Below are 22,372 nucleotides of genomic sequence, written 5' to 3' on the forward strand. Positions count from 1 at the left end.
TAACAGATAAAGAACACATAATTATGTATGATATGCCATTTTATTATGCCATTGTTACCTGAAGCACTTTCTTCAAAAACATTTAGCAAAAACATATACTGTAGGTGAATTGATGAATTAAAGTAGTGATAAATATTTTGCTGTCAGCAACAACAAAGCCATTTTGGGATTATGAGTGTTGCCATAGAAACTAACAACCAAGGACCCAGGGAACAGTTCCAAATAGAATCTCCCAGTTGCCATCTGGTAATTTAAGTAATACTGACATGACGTGGAGCTCAGGTGTCATTCTATTCTATTCTGTTCTATTCTATTCTATTCCTTAAACACTACATCAAACCACCACTATAATTGTACAGTGCCACCACCACCATATAATTCTGATAGCACTTATGTACTGCTATTAACTGTGAGACTGTATGAAATGCTGTTATGAATAAAACTTGTGTGTGTTTTGGTTCATGAATCTGTCATTCCACATTCTGCAAAAATATTTGCTATTTGCGACATATATCATGTTTTTAACACATACATACACTGATGCACATACACACAAGAAAAATCCAAGGGCCAATATACAGAGATCAAAACACACAGGACTTCTTCATATCTTCAAGTTTCAGCCATGTTCTCCCTTGGCTTCATTATATTGGCTTTCTTCCTGTAATGGTGAGGCTTATTTTGCATCAGTTGAAGGTGGCACAATTTCCTGCAGTGATGGTGGTGGTGGTGGTGGTGGTGGTGTGTGTGTGTGTGTGTGTGTGTGTGTGTGTGTGTGTGCTGGTCAGGGGAATAAGAGTCAGGGAGGATTAAGAGACTGAAAGTGATGAAGAGTGTGAGGGAGAGACGGACTGTTAGGCAGCAGTGCTTAAAGGAGGTCCCATCACTGTCAGGAGAAAAAAGGGAGGGCGGGAAAGAGTCTTTACCTCACTCCACTACACACCAACTACCTAAAGCCCCACTACTACAACACTTCAGCATTTACAACCACACACACACACACACACACGCACGCACGCGCGCACACGCGCACGCGTTTGAGGATAATCTACATGACTGCAGCTGTTTGGCTGTCAAATACCTCCTGTGACTGATCCCCCTTAATAAAGAAATCCCCACTCAACACCCCACTTGAGTATTTCACAGCTAACTGGGCTTTATTTGCTCTTGAAGGGATAGTTAATAGAAAAACTAAAATTACAAATCTGACAGTTGGGACTAAATTCTAATTGGACAAGCCATGTTCAAAGCATTTGTAAAATGACTACGAACACACACCTGTGGGTATCAGATATCTCTAGATATCTCAGCTATACAGGATTAATTTGCTCTTGAAGAGATTGTTCATCCAAAATGAAAACTATAAAACAGATATTTACCATTCTATATTCTATATTTTCGAAGCTGTTCTAAAATGACTATAAGTGACATCAGGGTGAGTAAATGATAACAGAATTTTCATTTTAGGGTGAACTATCATTTTAACTAATGTGTGTGTTTGCAACAGGATATGATTTAGTGACATAGCTTAGTTTCAGACCCAACGAGTCTCTTCTGTTTCTGACTCAGACTTCTCTATCCCTTCACTCTTGCTTCCTGTCTCAATTTCTCTGTCTCTCGCTATCTCTCTGTCGTGACAGGGGCTCATGCTGCTCTCAGTAGGATGTTTGGAGACAGCAATGCTGCCTGTCAGAGCTGTGCTGTGGCCACAGATGAGTGTGAGGCACACTGCCCCCCTGTGAGCATGTCACATTCAGATGGCCACACACACACACACACACACACACCATTCTCAATAATTGCAGTCTCTAAGCAGTGAGTGGGGGATGGGAAGGGATGGATTCAAGCATGTGCGTTCGTGCATCTGTGGTCATGTGTTGCAAAATAAAAGAATGTAAAGTGATGTGTGCCCATGCTTGGTCCTTATGTCAGAGGATATATATACACTGAGAGAAGAGGAGAGACAAGAAGAGATGAGAAGAGAAGAACAGAGAAGAGAACAGAAGAGACAAAATGAGAAAAGTCAAGAAGAGATTAGATCAGACAAAATGAGAATATGATACAAAAAGACACAAGAAGAGACATGTTGAGACAAAACAAGAAGAGAAGAAACAAGAATAGACAAGATGAGGCAAAACGAGATGAGACATAAGAAATTAGTCAATACAAGACAAGAAGCACATTGAATGAGACAAAATGAGAAGAATTGAGGTGAGACAAGAGAAGACAAGATTAGACCAACAATAAAAGATGAGACAAGATAAGACAGAATTAAATAAAATGAGAAGACAAGACGATGCAAAACAAGGATGAGATGAAAAAACAAAAAACAGAAGAGAAAAGTAGAGACAAGAAGAAAAGATACAAGATGAGACAAAAATGAGAGAAAAGATGAGAGGAGACAAGATGAGATAATACACGAAGAGGAGAGACAATAAGGTAAGGTACAAGAAGAGACAAAATAAGAGGAGACGAGAGGAGACCAGGTGAGGAAAAATACAAGGAGAGACACAAAGAGACGAAATGAGAAAACTAAAAAAAGAGTCGAAGAGAGACAAAAAGAGAATATACAAAATGAGACACCAATAAGAAAGAAACGAGAAGAAACAAGAGATGTGGTAAGATATGAGATGAGACAAAATAAGAGAAGAGACAAGATGATACAAGACAAGGAGAGTGAAGAAGAGAAGACACGAGATGAGACAGAATGATATGATGTAGGACGAGACGCTACAGGATAAGGAGAAACATGTAGCGAGTATTCGAGACAAAAGCAAAAAGAGACTAAGCGTGATGAAGAGAGAAGAAAACACAAGATGAGACAAAAGTTATACCATGGTCTGAAAGCAGGAGTGTAGTTGAGTAAGGAAAGGTGGTTTTCCTGACAGGGCCAGCACTCTCTTCTCCACCATAGTGCATTCAACATCATCATCCTGGATCACAACATCCTTCTTAAGTATTTTTATCGCAAACAGCTCATCTCCTCCCTTCTTCTCGGCCAACATGACCTATAAAGAGACAGACAGAGAGAGGAAGAAGGTTACAGGGATGTTCAAAGTGATATAATCAAACATATAACTGAAGCACTTGTGCAAGAAAACACGAGGAAATTAGAAAACCAACACCCTAATGCAACATTGCACAAACTTCATTTATTAGCAGAGGAAACACTGGCCTTTGACTGGAGATCAATACAGCAGGAGGAGCTGCAGTTTGCACTCATTCCCAGCACGTTTAGAGCACATCAGGCCAAAGAACGCAGCTGCAGTGTGGCCTTAAGACTGTTATTACCAAATGAGGCTCAGGCGCAGATGAAATACGACGTGATTACAGGCTCAAAGACACAGAACACATTTGAGGGTGAATGGGGAGAAATGAAGGATGGAATAGACAAAGCTCTCTTGCCAACGTGAGGAAGATAAATAGCAGATTTGAGATTGGCACAATGGGATAGAAGGTGAAGGAAATTTTGAGCAACGGGAAAACAGATTTGAATTGTGCTCATTTTTAGGATCAAGTCTTAAGGCAGACACAAAAAAACGAGGGAGAAAGAAATAGAAGGAAAAGAGAGGGAGAGGGGGTGAAAGAGTAGAGGAGAGAAAGAATGCGTGGCATTGAGCGAAGGGGCGAATGTAAGAGGGGATGATGAAAGTGAGACAGAGATTGGCAGCAGTGAAGCAGTTTAGGAACACATTTCTCATTACTGAAATATCTGTGGAAACATCCGTTACAACACAAAAACAGACAGTTATGCTCACCTCATTCACAACTATTAAAGAGTTGCAGTTCAGTGGTTTTTAGTCCATGTCTATTAATTTCGTAGATAGCTTTGTGTAAGTATATTCATAAAAGTTTACAAAAAACCTTTCACTGATTTAAAATTTAAAGTTAGTCTCTTCCAGGAAATGGACCAAAAATATTGATGACTCATCTTGTACTACATAGATATATGTTCAATCAAATGCTCTCAAGACTAAGAATGTCATGCCTACAGATACCACCTGCAACCAACTAGCACCTAGCCAATGATGGTTCATGGCTGTGATAGAACTAAAGCATATTGGCTATTTAAAAAAAAAAACAACAAGCCCCAATCATTTAGTTAAAATACGAAATCAACGAGGAACAAAAACTGCATCGTCAGCATGTCTCATGAGGGGATCCAATCCCTAAGATTATGATTTTGCTTATAAATTTAGCTTATAAATCTACAAATCAGAAACATACACCTTGTGTATATGTAAATGTTATCAATTTGTGTAGACTTTCCCCATACCTACAAAGGGATATTACAAAACTAACAAAGTTTAAAACCAGCTAAAACCAGAAAGCCATCTTAGGCTAGTTTAAGCTGTTTATTTTAGCAGAGATGGATTTAAATGTGTGCACTGTTAGAAATATCCGTGACTGGCCCCAGAACAGTCCAAATTTGTGAAAGACTTATGTCTCATTAAAGTGAGGAGAAGCTACTTAGCAAGTCTGTTTTTCACCCACAGTATAGATTGTTCTTTTTTTTTTTGTTTAAAAGAGAATGATTAAAATGGCCACTTTAATAATATTAATGATAAAGTTAACTGATATCCAGTATTAAAAGGAATGCCTTTCTTGTTTGATGTCAATGAAGAGGTACTTGAGCCTTACTGATTGACCTGTGGGGGTACTTAAAAGAAAACAAAGGCTTGAAAACACTGCTTTATAGTAGCAATGGGCCTCAAGTTTCACACTCATTACTGTGTCTGTGCAATGGGTTTATGTATAATCTAATACACCTAACAGACACAGCACTTCTTTTAAGCAAACATCAGTGTCTGAAAGTGTTTCTCAAATATTATATCTCATATTGTGCTTCAAGGTCACACCGAGAACATCCTGACAGAGGAACAGTAATGCTTGGACAAACTTTATGGCAAGACAGAAAGTCTGGCTCTGCATTTTACCTCTCTCTCCAAAATAAAATTCACATATTGAAATGAGGTGAGTTATTTCAGTGTAAAGCCCCAGATGGACACCTTGTGACTGACCATGGGAAAAGAAAAGCGATACACTTCAACATTACAGAGGACACCATCTGCTACTCACAGAATCTACACCCCAACACACACACACACACACACTTCTCTGGCAGCATAGCAAGCAGGTCACAGCCATTCCACATCCGTTCCAATGCATTCATTACCGCTGCATACCTGTTTAGATAAACGCACATCAAACAAAAGACTGCACACCGAGTGCTCAAAAGTCTCAAGGACATTTTGAGCTAGTGCAGCCATCCAAAAGTGTCTGAACTGTGGGAGAACTGTTGCAGAATTAGTGTTTTGGTTTTGACTGCTGTGTCTATAAACATGAGTCTTCAAGATCATGACATTTGTGTGTGATGTTTGGTCACCTCTGAGAACAAAGGTGAATGTCCAAAATGGACAGGTTGCTCTGTCAGAGAAAACAGTGCAGCTGACATTTTGTTTGTAGTGATGTGGATGGCATCAAACAGAGCCTCGGTTAATGAGGCTGACAGAGGTCTAACCACTACACCTTAACATATCAATATAATTTTAAAAGCCTGTTGCCATGGCAACTGCAGGCGGCTGGAACACAAGCTAGAATGAACACTCACCCTCGTATTTCCCTTCTACCTCTCTTTTGGTGCTGCATTCTAGCAATTTCAGCTCTTTAGAGTGACCTTGTCCCGGCTGAGATTACCTGCTACCTGAAGCACAAGTAAGCCTACCTGAGACACCTCTCAGAGAGAGAGAGAGAGAGAGAGAGAGAGAGAGATAGAGAGAGAGATAGAGAGAGAAGCTAGATATATATTTAGTATATCTTGCATTTTTTATTTGGTCAATACCTTTCCTAAAAGCCTGTCATTAGACTGATTTCACAATTTTTCAGGTTGCTGCACAACTAATCAGAACAACATTACAATCACAATATGGTCATATCTGATTAATAAACTACAAAAGGCTGCTATTTGATCAAATTTACACATGGTCACTTCAGAGTGAACGGGTGACACTGTTCTGCGTGCACGAGCGGGACTCATGAATCATGATATATTGTTTTCAGTGGTCTAAGAGCAGTTTGCGAGCTTCAAGTTCATATGCAAATCTACAAATGCAATACAGTATGACAGAAAAGGATTAGGTTACTTTTCTTTTCAGTAAAAATTAGGGCTATCTGTTGTTTAAATTTTTAACCAAAATAATTACATGATATGCCGATTAATTAATACAAGTAATTGTGATTAATCGCATATGCAACATTTACTAAGATAAGCCCACATATATAATTATTAAAATAATTACATACTGTATATAATATACAATAAATATTATAATTCATATAATTCAAATACATTACATCATATTCATATATTGTGGCAGCAGACAAGTTCAGCATTTCTACAATACAAACAATTGGCATAAAAGCCAAAATATAGTTTTATTTCCATATCATTGAACATAACCCTATTATTGGCCTTCGTTCCACTGCTCTTTTTTAAATTGTTGTTCTCTGTACTCATGCATCAGACAGATGATTTTGGAGCATCTCACTTTGGTTGGGTCACGTTTCACTTGTTTTTAGCATCTCTAGTCATAAGTGCTGTGTTTTCAGGATGCTGTGCCAAGTTAAATGTAGTTTCCCGTGTCGAAGAACCGACACTAGGGGTCTCTCTTGAGAGCATTGCACATCTCTGAACTTGAGAAAAGGTCAATGAAAAATTGGCAGAAAGAATTAGCATTTCCCTCCCTTTATACCCGGACATACGGGTATAAAGGGAGGGAAATGCGTCTGTTCATTCAGAAATTTTCTTTGGAGCCGACCGGTTGTGTGATCAGCGAGCTGCGATTCACAAAACTTTTAATGCGTATGCTGTTGGATCTATGGCGCATATCAGCGGCTACCTCCTTCTCTGCACGGCAGTGCAGCTTTGCCCCTGGGCGCTTCAACAACTCTTTCTAAAAGAGAATATTGTAAAAGATTTTGATTCTCTAAAAGAGCAATTCACAGCGGCATTGAACGTCCTTTTCAGGAAGTGTCTTTATAAAGATGCCCTTCCGCTCCTGTGTAGTTCCTGGATGCGGTCGAGTTCTCTCCGCTCCTGATGGTCACAGGCGCTGCCTCGTGTGTCTGGGCCGCGTTTGTGGATGGTTTGTGTTCTCACTGCGAGAACACAGAACAACAAGCACAGAATGATGTGGTGGCGAGGAAGACCACCCCTCCTCCCAACGACCAGGTGCTCTGTCGCCCAGACCTCTGGAACGCGCCCAGACCTCTGGAACCTCCACGTCTGGCCCCTGGACGGGATGCGGAATATCTAAGTGGCCTACCACCTGCTGTCGTAGACATGATCAACCAAGCCAGAACTCCCTCTACCAGGCAACTTTACACCCTGAAGTGGCGCTTGTTCGCGAATTGGTGTTCTTCCCAGTCTGTAGACCCACAGAGGTACGCTGTCGGGTCAGTGCTCTCATTTCTGCAGGAGAGGTTGGAGGGGAGGCTGTCCCAGCTGTCTTTGAGTGCAAAAGCGCATCATCTGTGGAAGGCTGTTTAATTGTGAATATATATATATATATATATATATATATATATATATATATATATATATATATATATATATATATATACTGAATTTATATATAATTTTATCCCCTTTTCTCCCAATTTGGAATGCCCAATTCCCACTACTTAGTAGGTCCTTGTGGTGGTGCAGTTACTCACTTTAATCCAGGTGGCGGAGGACAAGTCTCAGTTGCCTCCGCTTCTGAGACCGTCAATCCACGCATCTTATCATACGGCTTGTTGTGCATGAGACTGTGGAGACTCCTTCTGTTTACCAAGAATGAGGCAGGGTGTTCCGTCTGCCAGGGGCTGGAAGACTGCCTCCGATCCACCAGGGGAGGCACGGGTGTCATCCATTAGAGGGTAGGAGCTATGGCGTATCGGAGAACCGGCGAGTAAGTGTTTTTGTTTTCTCTCTCTCCCACTGCCGCTCCGTGTTGGCCTTTCCCTCTCTTTTTCAAAATGTTTTATTAATTTGGCATGATCGCCGTTAGGACCTGCGCCACATTTTTTTTTGTTTCCCTCCCCTTGCCCCTCCCTCATCCAGGTAGATGGGGATGACCTGCCAGCAGATGGAGTGGAAGGCATCCCCCTCCCCATGGAAAGAGTGGGGAGGGGGTGTACGTCATTCTGGGGGCTCACCGGCCTGAGAGAGAAAGAGGTAGGAATGTGGAGGGCGGGGCCGTGATTCAGCACACCCGGCCCATAATCAAGCTAATTAGCCCTTGAGAGGGATAAAGGCAGACCAAAGAGGGCAGTGCGACAGAGCGAGAGATTTACGGACAGCTGTCCAACACCTGTGTGTGTGTTTGTCTTATTGGTTAAGTTTATAATTAAAATATTATTTATACTGTCAAGCCGGTTCTCGCCTCCTCCTTTCCATTAATCCCTTTACACATGTATTGTTGTATACTGGTAGATATTAATGAAAATTATTAAATATCATTCTTCCTTGTGCTCATTTTGTTAAAAACTGTGGAAAGAGTTCCATCATTTGTTTGAAATTATGTTACTCTTTGAAAAAAAAAAATACTATTAAGCAATTTCAGAACAAATACATAATTATGAAGATAAATATCCAATATTGTTAACAGGCTGAAATATATTGAGATTTACAGTAATGTTTGTAGCCATATTGCCCAACCCTTCTAGCAACCAACAGTACAGCGACCTGGCAACCTCCAGTGATAAAATCACTGTAAGTGTGAACGGGGCTTGAGTGAGAGACAGAGTGAGTGTGAGAAAGAGAGAGAGAGAGAAAGAGAGAGAGAGATAGGGGAAGACGAAAGTTACCTTTCCAAAGCTACCCTTGCCCAGAACCATAAGAAAATTGAAGTCAGACAGTTTCATGCGGTCCCGGTTGCCATTGCTGTCGAATTTGGAGATGGCATTGGCGGAGGAGCTGTCTGTTTTGCTGGGACCAATTTTAGCTCTCTGTTAGGAAAAAGCAAAAAGAAACAATCAACTTGCAGTAGAGTGGGGTTGTAGACAACATACACACACACTCACAAAAAAACAGAAGAATGAGCCGGATCATGACATTGACGCTACTTGTTAGCTTGTTGTTCTCTGTGGATGTTACTGAATTTCTTAAGCAGTTCTATTCATCACCTCCCCTTTCTAAATCTGTCAAACACCCATGTCAACCCAAGTGCAGACAAAGCAAGTTTTGCTTATTGTGTGTGTGTGTGTGTGTGTGTGTGTGTGTGTGTGTGTGTGTGTGTGTGTGTGTGTGTGTGTGAGCGTGTATTAATCACTTTGTGGGGACCAAATGCATAAGGATAGTAAAACCCGAAATTTTTGACCTTGTGGGGACATTTTGTCGGTCCCCATGAGGAAAACAGCTTATAAATCATACAAAATTATGTTTTTTGAAAATGTAAAAATGCAGAAAGTTTTCTGTGAGGGTTAGGTTTAGGGGTAGGGTTAGGTTTAGGGGATAGAATATAAAGTTTGTACAGTATAAAAACCATTATGTCTATGGAAAGTCCTCATAAAACATGGAAACCAAACATGTGTGTGTGTGTGTGTGTGTGTGTGTGTGTGTGTGTGTGTGTGTGTGAGAAACAGACAGTGTGTTTTTAATGGGAATAGAGATATTAAATATGTCTTTGACAGCATTTGCTGAGCAGATCTAAAGTGTATGTTAAACTGTGGCACAGTGTGTGTGAGTGTGTGTACTGTATGTCTCGCTCTCCCCGGGTGAACGTTTAGTTTCTGGCAAGGATCTCACTGCCCAAGCTGGCAGGCAACGGAATGACAGACGGCCAGTATAAATGTCTGTGGTTCCTTCTGTGTTAAGTGTGTGTGTCACAGGGCACAGTCATTAGGGCCATCAGCTGAAGGCTATGGGGAATTGTACTGCTGATTTCCTTGCTCACCAACTTTCTCCTTCACAGTCCACTGTGAGATGATCCATTATCTACAGCTGTGAGCCAATCACACCGGCAGCAACAGGTCATGCGCGAGCGCACACACACACACGCCGCACACACACACACATGTTGGTACTCCTATCATTATGAGGACTCTCCATAGACATATTTTTAGTTTGTACATTTTTATACTGTTCAAACTAAATATGTTATCCCCTAACCCTACTCCTAAACCTTACCCTCATAGAATTATTTTGGCATTTTTACATTTTCAAAAAAACTTTGTTTAGTATGTTTTTAAGCCATTTGAATTACAGGGACATTAGGGATATACTCATAAACCACATTTATAGCACAATACTCTCATAATTACTAGTGTGTAACCTAAGATATTGTCCTGGTAAACCACAAAAAACAACTCACACACACACACACACACACACTCATCCTCACTCAAATGCACTAAAAGCTTTTCTCGTTCACAACACATTTGGATAGCAATTGGGCTGACAGACTAGACACAGAACAATGTTTCAAAATTCCTCAGATACTTCTCCTTTCATTGTATACACAGACACAGAAAAAACTTTAATTCTTAAGGGCAATTCACACCATGTTTTTGCATCTGTATGTGCTTGTGCAGAAGACAGATGTCTTTGACCGTTGTGCCTCATCCACCCGTTTTATTTTTTCAGCATCTTGCACAGGAGCGGTGTGTTTTTTAGATGCATATGATTTTCTTCCATGGTGCCACTCTTCTCTCATAATAAAAGTGAAGGAGGACTGAGACTATCATGCTCCAAAATGTCATAAAGCAACATACAATATCATAAAAGTAGCAAGACTTGTGTTAAAGTATATTACAAGCCTTCTGAAGCCATACTTTGGAACATACAACGATCCAAGTTGTCATTCACTGAAAATCTGTACACGCATGTGTTCAATTAGTGTTGTCAACTTTGAGAACGAATCTTATCTTTCTCTCAAAATTAATGAATCAGATTGATCCAGCTCTAGACTCAAAGAATAACTGAAGTAAAATATAATAAGTGAATAATGATTTAAATTTCAACCTGTTCCCCACAAAAAACTATCATCTGAATTCATTTTTTGTAGTCATTTTGAAGCTTGACCACCCCAGTCTTCATTCACTTACAGTACATTACACAGAAAAAACGTTTCCAGAACATCCTTCAAAAATTCACATTTTGTGTTCCACAAGAAAAAAAGGTCAAATGGGTTTGGAATGGCATAGTCATTTTTGGGGGGTGAACTATTTCTTTAATTATCTCCACAGCTCATGCTCTTTTCTCTGCCACAATCCAGTCTCTCTTTCCCTCTCTATCTCTCTCAGTCTCTGAAGGTCGTTGTTCTGTAGCTCTGTGGGCAGGGACATGTGGCCACTGGGGAAAAGCCTTCTGAGAAGCCCTGTCTCCACGCCAAAACCAAGAGTTGAGTGGCGGCATTGATCTCTGCCTATACACACACACACACACATCCCCTTAGACGTACATGCGCACACAAAACACTCTCCACCTCCATCGATTGCTGAGCTGAGCGAGCGATTAGCTCTGTATCCATCCGAGATCCTCATCACTGGAATAAGGCAGTATTTCTTAAAAAACACCCTATCTTCTGCTCTGCAATAAAGCCCCATGCGCACACACTCACACAGATAGGCTTTGCAGCATCATACGCTCTGCCCGACCTGGTGGCAACAATTTCTATTTGTCTGATTTAGAAAGGACAGGATGGATGTGAGAGAGGAGGAGAGAGAGAATTGGTGGTGAATAAAAAGGGAAAGGAGACAAATGCTAATGTGGGTAGATTTCCACTGAGCTAAATGCATTGCTTTCAACATGCTCCACTGCACACAAATACCGCCATTTCTGCGCAGCGGTGTGGAGGGAGGAGTAAGAAAGAGAGAAATAAATAGAAAATGAGAGAGAGAGAGAGAGAGAGAGAGAGAGAGAGAGAGAGAGAGAGAGAGAGAGGAAGACAGAAAGAGAAAGTCATTTCTTCATAGTGGTAAGACCCGAAGGGAGGTGGGCACATCCTGACAGGCCAAATTACAGGTGAATAAAGGTTGAGGGGATGCTATCAACAGGTGGGCGGCTATTAAGTGAGATGTCCTAAGATTTCTGATAACCCCTGTGCTACATCTAATACTCCACACACATACAAACACAAACAAACAAAAACTCTGGACGTGTTACAGTCCAGGGTAGGCTATCAACATGCAATCATGCAGAAAAAATACAGGGCTGAAATGCCGTGTTGGGGGAGAGGTTTACTAGATACACTATTTGCTTTATCAGTAGTGTGAAAGTAACTCTGCCATTTTCAAAAGATAGTATAGCTTTCTAGTAAGTTCGTTTTTTTATTAGGATTTCTAGACCAATGTATAAATAAGGTTGTATATGTAAACATTACTGGAAACACTTTACACATTACCGGAAACACAAAACATTATTTACCTACATAAGTTAACATGAATTACCAATGAACAATATACTTTTTAGAATGTATTAATCTTGGTCAATGTTAATTACAACATATTATACATTGTTCAATTAAATGTATATGTTAATGATTCGTTAATGATATGTTCATTCGCCCAAAAATATTCTCTCATCATTTGCTCAACACATCTGAAATGCTATTTCAGATGTGTGACTTTCTTTCTTCTGCAGAACACAAATGAAGATTTTTAGAAGAATATTTCTACTCTGTAGGTCCATACAATGCAAGTGAATGGAGACCAGAACTATGAAGGTCCAAATATCATATAAAGACTAAAAGTAATCCATATGACTTGTGATTTAATCATTGTCTTCTGAAGCAATCTACTCAGTTTTGGGTGAGAACCAAACCATTTTGGGTTAGACCAAAATGTTAAAAAAAATTCACTTTAAATCTTGAAAGCAGTCACCTTGGCGTTCATGATTTCAAGCATGATTACACTTCCTATAGTGCTATCTAGCACTCTGAGCATACATCAAGGACTAGTAAGTGTAATCAAGCTTGAAGTGGCAAGCAGTGGCAAGATGTGCTGTGAAAAAGAGTTTTATTTTGGTCTGGTCACACCCAAAACCAATTGGTTATCAGATGGCATGAGGGTGAGTAAATAATAAGAGAATTTTAATCTTTTGGTGAACTATCCCTTTAACATTAATCACGATTAAATAGAATGTTCACTTTTAGTTAATGATACCTAATGCTAAGTAATATTACGGAATAAAACCTTTTTTTAAAACCTTAAAAGCAAATATAATTCCTCAAACTCTTTGTTAAACTGGTCTGAAATGTTTTTTATTGCCATGTCATAAAAATTATGATTAGAAAAAATTAATTTAGACTTTCTTTAAAAAAGCAAATTGAGGTTCCAGTGAGGCACTTACAATGGAAGTGAATATGACCAATGAAAGTGAATAGGGCCAAGTTTTAGAGGATTTAAAGGAAGAAATGTGAAGTTTACAATTATATAAAACCGTTTACATTAATTCTTCTATCAAAACTCATGTATTATTATATAGGGTATATAGGGTTAGTGTCACGATTCCCCGTTGTCTGCTCAGTGTTTCTCCCCTGTCACCTGTCCCAAACTACACTTCCCATAATCCCCTGCCCTCATCGCTGCCAGTGTCATTGTTCTCACCTGTTTGTAATTTAATCATCATCCCTGTGTATTTAAGTCCTGTTTTTTGGTCATTCGTTGTCGGTCGTTGAATGTTATGGTTGTCCTCTATGTTTCTCCTGCCCGTGCTCTCCGTGGATGTTTTTCATGTTTATGTTTTGTTTTCCCTCGTGGATGTTTTGTTTGTTCCCTGTGTTGTTTTATTTTTAGTTATCCTGTTCACCGTTTGTTCCTTCATTAAAGAAAACTGCATTTAGATCCTCACTCCTCGTCTGCCCTCATCTGATTCATAATAGTTAGATTATAAAATTGGTTATAACTTTACACAGAAAAGGTTAGTCAGTGATGTTATCACAATAAAATCATGTTTACACCCATTTTGTTTATGTCTTGTGGCTATACTTTTGAAACAGTGTGTATTTTAACATAAAAAAACTGGCCCCCATTCACTTCCATTTTAAGTGCCTTACAAAGGAGAGAATTAAATAAATGTTTGTGTTAATCAATATTAGGCCACAAATGCTGTCGATTGAACTTGTATTGAACCTGGAATGTTCATTTAATTTGACTTCTTACACATGTTTTACTGTAAGCCACACAAAAAATATAAAAATTAATTTAAATTCAGAAATGAAAAACATGTTCATAAAAGAGTATTTTTTAATAACGTAATAGTTTCTATATAATGGTTAACATAAATTCAATAGAAACATTTGTATCCATAGAAAACATCCAAAGTATATCCAAAATGAGTGTTAAATAATGAGTCATTTCCCCATCTCTGTTTTCATGCTGGGCCAAATCTGGCTACAGCTCAAAACAAGGGAACAAAAGTTGAGCTGAGGGTACCGCACTGAATGTCGTATGATGTGGGTGTTCTGGCCCTACAGCACATGAACAAAAGTGACCGGCTCCAAGTTACTGACACACATCCTGAGGGAGGCCTGCCGGCCAGTTTGTGTATGTGTGTGTGTGTGATGGAGCAGTGCTATAAGGTACAAGCCCAGCCTTAATGAGCTCAATATGCACACCAACAGACCAATCCATTATCCATCTGCCCCACTGTCTTTCCACACAGACCTGTCCTGACCACAAAAACCCTTACAGAGAAAGTCAGATGACCTGACTCAGTAGCTAAAAGGTAGGGCTAATATCTCAATAGTTTTCAAATACATTATATATATATATATTTTTTATATTTCAATCAGAGGAAACATAATTTCAACCAAACAGACATTGTTGCCAAGGTTTCAAAATGTTTTATGTAAGAACTAGAACACAGTAAATGTCTAGTTAAAAAATAATCAAGGTAAAAATTTATTTAAAAATAATAATAGTTCAGCAAGTAAAGAAGCTGACTACCACACCTGGAGTCACAAGTTCGAATACAGGGCATAATAAGTGACTCCAGCCAGGCTTCCTATGCAACCAATTGGCCCAGTTGCTAGGGTGGGTAGAGTCACGTTGGGGTAACCTCCTCCTGATCACTATAATGTGGTTCTCACTCTCGGTGGGGCATGTGGGGAGTTGTGCGTGGATGCCGCGGAGAATAGCGTGAAGCCTCCACACGCTCTACGTCTCAGCAGTAATGTGCTCAACAAGCCACGTGATAAGATGCGTGGATTGACGGTCTCAGACATGTAGACAACTGAGATTCGCCATCCGCCACCTAAATTGAAGCGAGTCACTACTCCACCACGAGGACTTAAGAGCACATTGGGAATTGGGCATTCCAAATTAGGGAGAAAAAGGGAGGAAAATCCCCCCCCAAAAAAATAAACTTAATGGCCAAAAAAAAGACATTAAAATCATCTAAAATTTCACAAGGTTGCTTAATTTTATATCACCAGAAAAATAATAAATACTATATATTGTAAATACTTGATGTAAACCCACTGCCGGGAGGGTCTCTTTCTTACTCTCCTGATGCTCCAAATAAAGCTTAAACATCTTCCCTGAAATCCATTCACACACTCAAAACATGCTGGGAATGCAGGGTCATTCATCCTGAGCCAGCAACAACAGAACAACACAGATCTGAACAAGACACCGGCCGTGATGCTAATCTTCTACAGAAAAAGTCAACATACCTCACCATGTCCAATTACACAGAAAAGTAGAAGTAAAACAAGAAGACCAGGGGAAAAAAACTTTGATAGCTCACCCAAAATGAAAATTCTGTGATTGTTTTTTACCCTCATATAATTTCAAATCTGTAGTACTTTCTTTCCCTTGTCGAACACTAAAGGTGTAAAAGAATATTCAAGCCAGACCACTTTTCCATCTAGTTAAAATGAAAGTCTAGGGATGGTCAAGCTACAAAGTTTCAAAAAGTAATTATCAAAGTATGACTCATGCGCTCTCTATTCAAAGTCTTCTTAAGCAATGTAATTGACGGAAATTAAGTCTTATTCACTGATAATCTTCCCTCCAGTGGGCTGTCAACCACTGTGAATAATTCTGAATCACTGAATCATTGATTTGAACTTGAGAACTGGATCAGTTTGACAAATCATTTAGCCCGGTTTAGTGAACTTAACTGATTTGTTGAAAAGATGTGACTCAAAACAGAGATTTGGTAATTAAACAGTGCTACCACAGAGAGCTTGGGCAGATGTCAAGATTTCTAGGGAATAATTCCGCTCCTCATTCAAAGTTATTGTATGACTTGAAATATAGTGGATGAGTCATATGAACCACTTTCAAGATACATATATGGACCTCATTCACTTTGATTAAATGGAAAAGAGTGGCCAGGATTATCTTTGAAAAATATACCATTTGTGTTGCAGGGAAGAAAGAAAACCATAGAGGTTTGGAACAACATGAGGTGAGAACAAGGAAAGACTTTTGAACTACCCCTTAAAATAAATTAGTTAAGAAGGTTTTCCTCTAATATGTAAAATGCCAGCCATTCAGATGAGCTACAGATTGACCATTTCTCACGTTTTGCATTATGCATCACACCACTGGAGAAAAACTGCCAGCCTCTCTCTCTCACACACACACACAAACACACACACAAACAAGCTCAGTATACGGCAGTCAGAGCAGTGCTATGCCTCGCATCACGCTGTTCATAAATAATACCATCATGCACTGGGTCCACAGCTGGGTCTGCTCATGGGACAGTTTGAATTATGCAAAGATCTGCACAGTCCGTGCCCCTACATGCACACACTACAATACACACACACACACACTACAACACACACATACACACACTAATATGACACAGACATTCTACATACATCTCACACATATTCACATGCACGCACCAACAGGCACAAATCGACTATTGAGACACTGCAAGGGAACAATTTTCACATATCAATTTAGTAGGAAACATGTCTGAACTACTAACTCCACAGACTGAGGGAACAGAAAAGGGAGTTTAAAATGTGCCTGAATCAATCAGCCAGGAAAAAAAGGCAAGGGATCACAGGCTGCAAGCTGGTTCATCTCTCTCATTCACCTCTATTCTAGATTCAAATTTCGACGAGCAAAGCAGAATGCAGGTTGACAACAGTGTGATTACTTTGGGAGGATGCTGGGATTTGGTTTTTATGTTATTTATGCCACATTTGTCAGTGAGTGATATATGCTTCATGCACAAAGACCTTTCTCTTTGCCTCTCTTCTCTTTCACTCCGTTTCATTCTCTTGTCCTGCTGCCACACAGTTAGGAGTGTTAAAGTCGAAATGAACCACACTTTCAAATGTATGTTCTTTGATTACATTTTATTGTCACATTATTACAAATTAACAGAAGAATATCTGTCTTCGCAATATTTCATAAAAATGTAATAAATAAATGTAACCCTCTCCTCCAACCACCTAGCTCTATTAACTCTATTAACTATGTGGTATATAACACCCGCTTTTCACAATCCAATCAATTCCCACTGAATAAAATCAAGTGCCAACCTAAATTATTTCTCATTAAATCAGAATACAGAACTAAAATAAGTTTAATATCTCTAAACCAATCAAGAATGCCACATTTTCATTACAACAATCTAAGCAAAATTAGGTTAAATATGTTTCTTATTAGCCTATGTCTTTTGTGTTTAAGGTATCATTTTTTTTATTTTATTTTTTATTTGAATTTGACATTTTAAATGTCAAATTCAAAGTGATTTGGCATAACCATTTCATACAATACAAATAACAAAAACTGTTTCAGACAAAGGGGCCAGTGATTGAAATGTAATAAATAAAATAAGAACTACATGTGAAATTAATGTGAACAAGACATTAATTAACATTAAGGATATTCTACAGAACAGAATATTCTATTGAAAATTATAAAATGGAATACAGTCCAGACAGTGATAATACAATGTTCATGTTGAGCTAAAATCCACAATATACAGTTATGACACACTGATTTAAGAAATAAGGTAAAAGAAGTTATGCTTCAGTATATTGTGAATAGTCATGGCTGAATGGGTTGCAGGCATTCTGCTGTGCCTTTTAGCTGTGACTATACTTACAATACTTGTACCCAGTGGCGCAGCCAACCCAAATTTGACCAAGGCCCACCTAGAATATTACAGATTATTCTTTGACTTCAAATATATATTTACAAAATAGTTTAAAAATGTATAAATTCTGATTTCTGAAAGTGTGAAAGACCTGTTTGAATGTGGTGCTTTTCTGCTATTAAGGAAAATTTGGTAAAAAAATAAATGGGTGAAAAGTTGGCCCATCCATTTTCAATGTGACCCACCCAAAAGTAATTTCCTGGCTATGCCCTTGCTTTTAACTTTTCCCTTAAATATAGAATTTTCGAACCTTCTATTGTAAAAACTATGACTAAATGCAGTCAGGGCCAGCCAAACATTTCTTCCGTCTATTACGTTGGACTTCAGAGGATGAACTGATGCCAACTCCAACTGACCGACATGGGATACTTCATACGCCACTGCCTGAACCTTGAACTTAGGATAGACCTCGCCGAAATTACCGGCCAGGTTGAACTGTGATGCACCTCACTGATCTCTGCCTGCATCACCTCAGTCTATTGATGGACTACACTCTTATAATGGATTAATAGTGTATCAATTAATTGCCAACAAAACCTTTCATCAGCCAACTAACAAGGACAATTGCATCTATGTGAACTTCTGCAGCTATTCCAGGATGAACTTCAAAGATATTAGTCATTAATCTTACAGTTCATGCAAAATTTTGTTTAAACACTGACCCTTAACACTTACTTAGTTTAATCATTTTAAACCATGACTTGCACTATACATAACTAATATTGGCATTATATTCATGATGTTAGTCAGAGGGGAACTGGCCCCCAGAGTGAGCCTGGATTCTCCCAAGGTTATTTTTCTCCATTAACCAACATCTTATGGAGTTTTGTGTTCGTTGACACAGTCACCTTCGGCTTGATCACTGGGGTTATAAATACAATTGTTATGTAATTATTTATTTTTATAAACAATTTATGTTCATATTTAATAAAACTACACAATGACGACTAAGACTTTATAGATATTACAGTTTTATCTTATAGATATTTTCTGTAAAGCTGCTTTGAAACGATGTGTGTTGTGAAAGGCGCTATACAAATAAAAATGATTTAACTTGACTTAAAAAGACAACTGGTAGTGATGATGGGTGGTTAGGTTCTAGTTTCATAAGTTGTGGGATTCAAGTAGGAATTTAAATATATACAAACATATAGACATTTATACACATTTACATATACGTATATACATAGTCTGTATATGAACACATAAACTGCATTTTAACAACAACATACTCTACACAAGAAAATACGTAAACACACAGGAGACAACTCACCTCAAACTTCTGCCGGAATTCCTCGTTGCCTTCTTCGCCCTCTGCTGGGACAGGTACATTGAAGTACTCGCCCTCTTCCTGGCTGAGCAGTTTAAACCTGCATGTGTGTGAATGAGTTTTAATATGTTAGACAGAGAATAAAGTGGAGTTAGATGAGTACAGATTCTCTGCAGCATCACATATTTTCAGAAAGCAACAGAGGCATTAAACCGTCTGTGATAATAGCTCCATCTAGCCGCTATAGGAACTGTACTCCGCTCCATTTAAACCATTCAGACGCTTACAGTTTCCCTCACAGCAGGGACGACCTTCACTATGATCTTGTGTGGAGAGGAATCCTACTGGTTGGAGTTGCATCCAAACAGCTTTTAAACATTTTAAGGACAGCGTGATACGCCGCCTCATATTTAGAGCTTTTAACATCTGTGCTTCCAGATAGCAGAAAAACAGCTTCCTGTCCGACTTTTTGAGGCAGTGTCAGAATTAAATGGAAATATTCGCCCCCTGGAGATGATTTTTTACGGACATTTTTAAAGATAGAGGGCAGATGGTTAATTCAAACAATGTAAAAACATACAGCCTTTTCATCCATTTATGTCAAATACTTAAACTGAATTCTCATCTGAACAATTATTGCTATAAAATGATGTCTATACAATTAAATCAACATGATATATGATAACAATAACACTCAGATAGAATAAATGTTGACAACATAAACTATGGCAATTTGTAGAAGCACCAAATCCCTACCTAGATAGGCCTAGAGTAGAATATAAATTAAATATAACAAACAAAAACAGATAAAAAGTTTTATCCCACATTTTAAATATCTAGGGCATTTTTTTTTTTTAACTTTCCATGGCATTTCTACCCAAAGACCTGGTTAAACTAAGTTATTATGATGTAAAATTAGTATCGTGCAATTTGTGCTCTGAACCCCAGTTAATTTCTGACTCTGGTGTGAGGTGACCAGTGCCGAGATCCAAATAAACAACATGCTCTCAAAAGCAAGAGAACTACCACTGAAACAATCTCCCTTCAGAGAGAGCTATCACGCTGGGTTTCCACCTCCTTCATTGCTACTAATGTGATAGGAGACCCTGTGTTCATGTTGCCTCTGGTGTGTGTGTGTGTGTGTGTGTGTGTGTGTGTGTGTGTGTGTGTGTGTGTGTGTGTGTTTGTTCTGTTTAAGCCTGGAGATGAGTCATGGCTGCAGTGCTCACCCTCTACACTTCCTCCTTACACATCTACACCTGTCTTTAATATACATGTTCACTTCTATGGATTGGAGGGAAAAACATGTCCCCAAAAGTAAGTTGAATCTGTCAAAACCTCCCCTTGGGCAATTTCAGAACATCCTAATTTGATAAACGATTCATAAATACAAGTAAATAATGTTTTTTTTTTTTTTTTAATTTACTCAGAATGGTGCCAAAAACAAAAAACATCCAGTGAGCGGGAGTTTCTGTGGACAAAAACGCCTTGTTGATGAGCGAGGTCATCAGAGAATGGCCAGACTGGTTTGAACTGACAAAGTCTACAGTATCTCAGATGACACTCTGTAAAATTGTATTGAGAAGAATATAATCTCAGAATGGTACTCTGAGATGCGTGTTGGTGCTGTTTTATTGGACCTAAACAATATTAGGCAGGTGGTTTTAATGTTGTGGCTGATTGGTGTATATATATATAGTATATATATATATATATATAAATAAAGCACAAAAAAAATAAATAATTATCTTTATACAGTATATGTGGTATATGGCATATGATAGTACAGTATGTGGTATACTGTAATTAAACAGAGGGGGGAGAGGGACACACCCAGCTCCAGTGCAGTGAAATGGCAGATTGGGTGTGTGTACGGTATGTGTGTGTGCATCACTCAAGATGGTAAGGAAGGTGCAAAGTGGTGTGTGTTCAAACTATTCTTGGCCCTTTTCACCAGTGCGGCACGGAATCTGTGGCCACAGAATTCAGCAGAATTCAAACACTGGTCATTCAAAAAGTTCTCCACATGCATCATCACCTGTGTGTTTTTACATTAACTATTTTAGCTAGTTTGAAAATGCTTTAAAGGGGTCATGACATGAGAAACCAAATTTGCCTTGATCTTTTGGTATATAAGAGGTCTTTGTATCATTAAAACGTCCTGCAAGTTTAATATTTTAAGACGTCCTCCCCATTCTAAACGAATCATTTATTTAATCAAGCTCAAAATACAGCTCGTTCTGGATTCATGGTTAGAAGTGACGTGTCGGTTAGAAGTGACGTACCAGCGTTTGCATATGACCGCCTCCAGCACAAGATAACTACGCTTTAAGCGCAAGACAACTACGCTCATTTCAGTATCGCCATGCGCCTCACAAGTGTTCAGTCGATGGACAGCGAGCTCTGACAGAGACTACTTGTGCACAGGACAATTACGATGCCACACAGATGTGCTGTTCCTGGCTGTGGTCAAACAAAACCTCTGAATAAGCTGCCGAAAGATCCAGACGTCAGGGAAAAATGGATGCAGTTTATTTTTTGCGGACGTTCCAGTCACGGCAGTGTTAACTTAAGCGTTTGTTCTGTACATTTTAAGGATGACTGTTTTGAGAACAAATCTCAATATGATGCTGGCTTTGCCAGAAAACTGTTGCTCAAAGATAAGTCCGTGCCGACTATTCTGGGAACAACGACGACGCAAACTGTAAGTAATCTATTTTAAACTTTAAACTACTTTTTAAAGTGCAATTTCATTCATTATGAATAATCACAGTGTTTTTACTTAGTTTACTTGCATATTGTTCTGGCTGGGGCGTCAATAATTGATACATAGGCACTGACGTTAGCCAATCATAACAGTGGGCATTAACACTGAAGTCTTAAATGGAAAACGCCCCCAAAACAGACTGTTTGAATCAGAGGATGAGAAACAGGGTGGGAAAAGGTCATAAATCACTAGATTTTAAAAGTTTTTCTTAAAAAAAAAT

General features: G+C 38.9%; 1 protein-coding gene across 2 annotated transcripts in view; it reads right to left on the minus strand.

Moving 5' to 3' along the window:
• LOC127647809 (protein kinase C beta type-like) overlaps positions 1 to 22,372 on the minus strand; it is a 203,977-nt gene that overhangs the window by 60,120 nt on the left and 121,485 nt on the right. For both annotated transcript variants that reach the window (XM_052132287.1, XM_052132286.1), the window contains exons 8-10: positions 19,389 to 19,485; positions 8,851 to 8,991; positions 2,835 to 3,008 (exon numbers count right to left, since the gene is read on the minus strand). In XM_052132287.1, the coding sequence (XP_051988247.1) occupies positions 2,835 to 3,008; positions 8,851 to 8,991; positions 19,389 to 19,485 (412 nt within the window). The remainder of the gene's footprint in view (positions 1 to 2,834; positions 3,009 to 8,850; positions 8,992 to 19,388; positions 19,486 to 22,372) is intronic.

The sequence above is a fragment of the Xyrauchen texanus genome, chromosome 8, assembly GCF_025860055.1.
Source record: "Xyrauchen texanus isolate HMW12.3.18 chromosome 8, RBS_HiC_50CHRs, whole genome shotgun sequence".
Classification (NCBI taxonomy): domain Eukaryota; kingdom Metazoa; phylum Chordata; class Actinopteri; order Cypriniformes; family Catostomidae; genus Xyrauchen; species Xyrauchen texanus.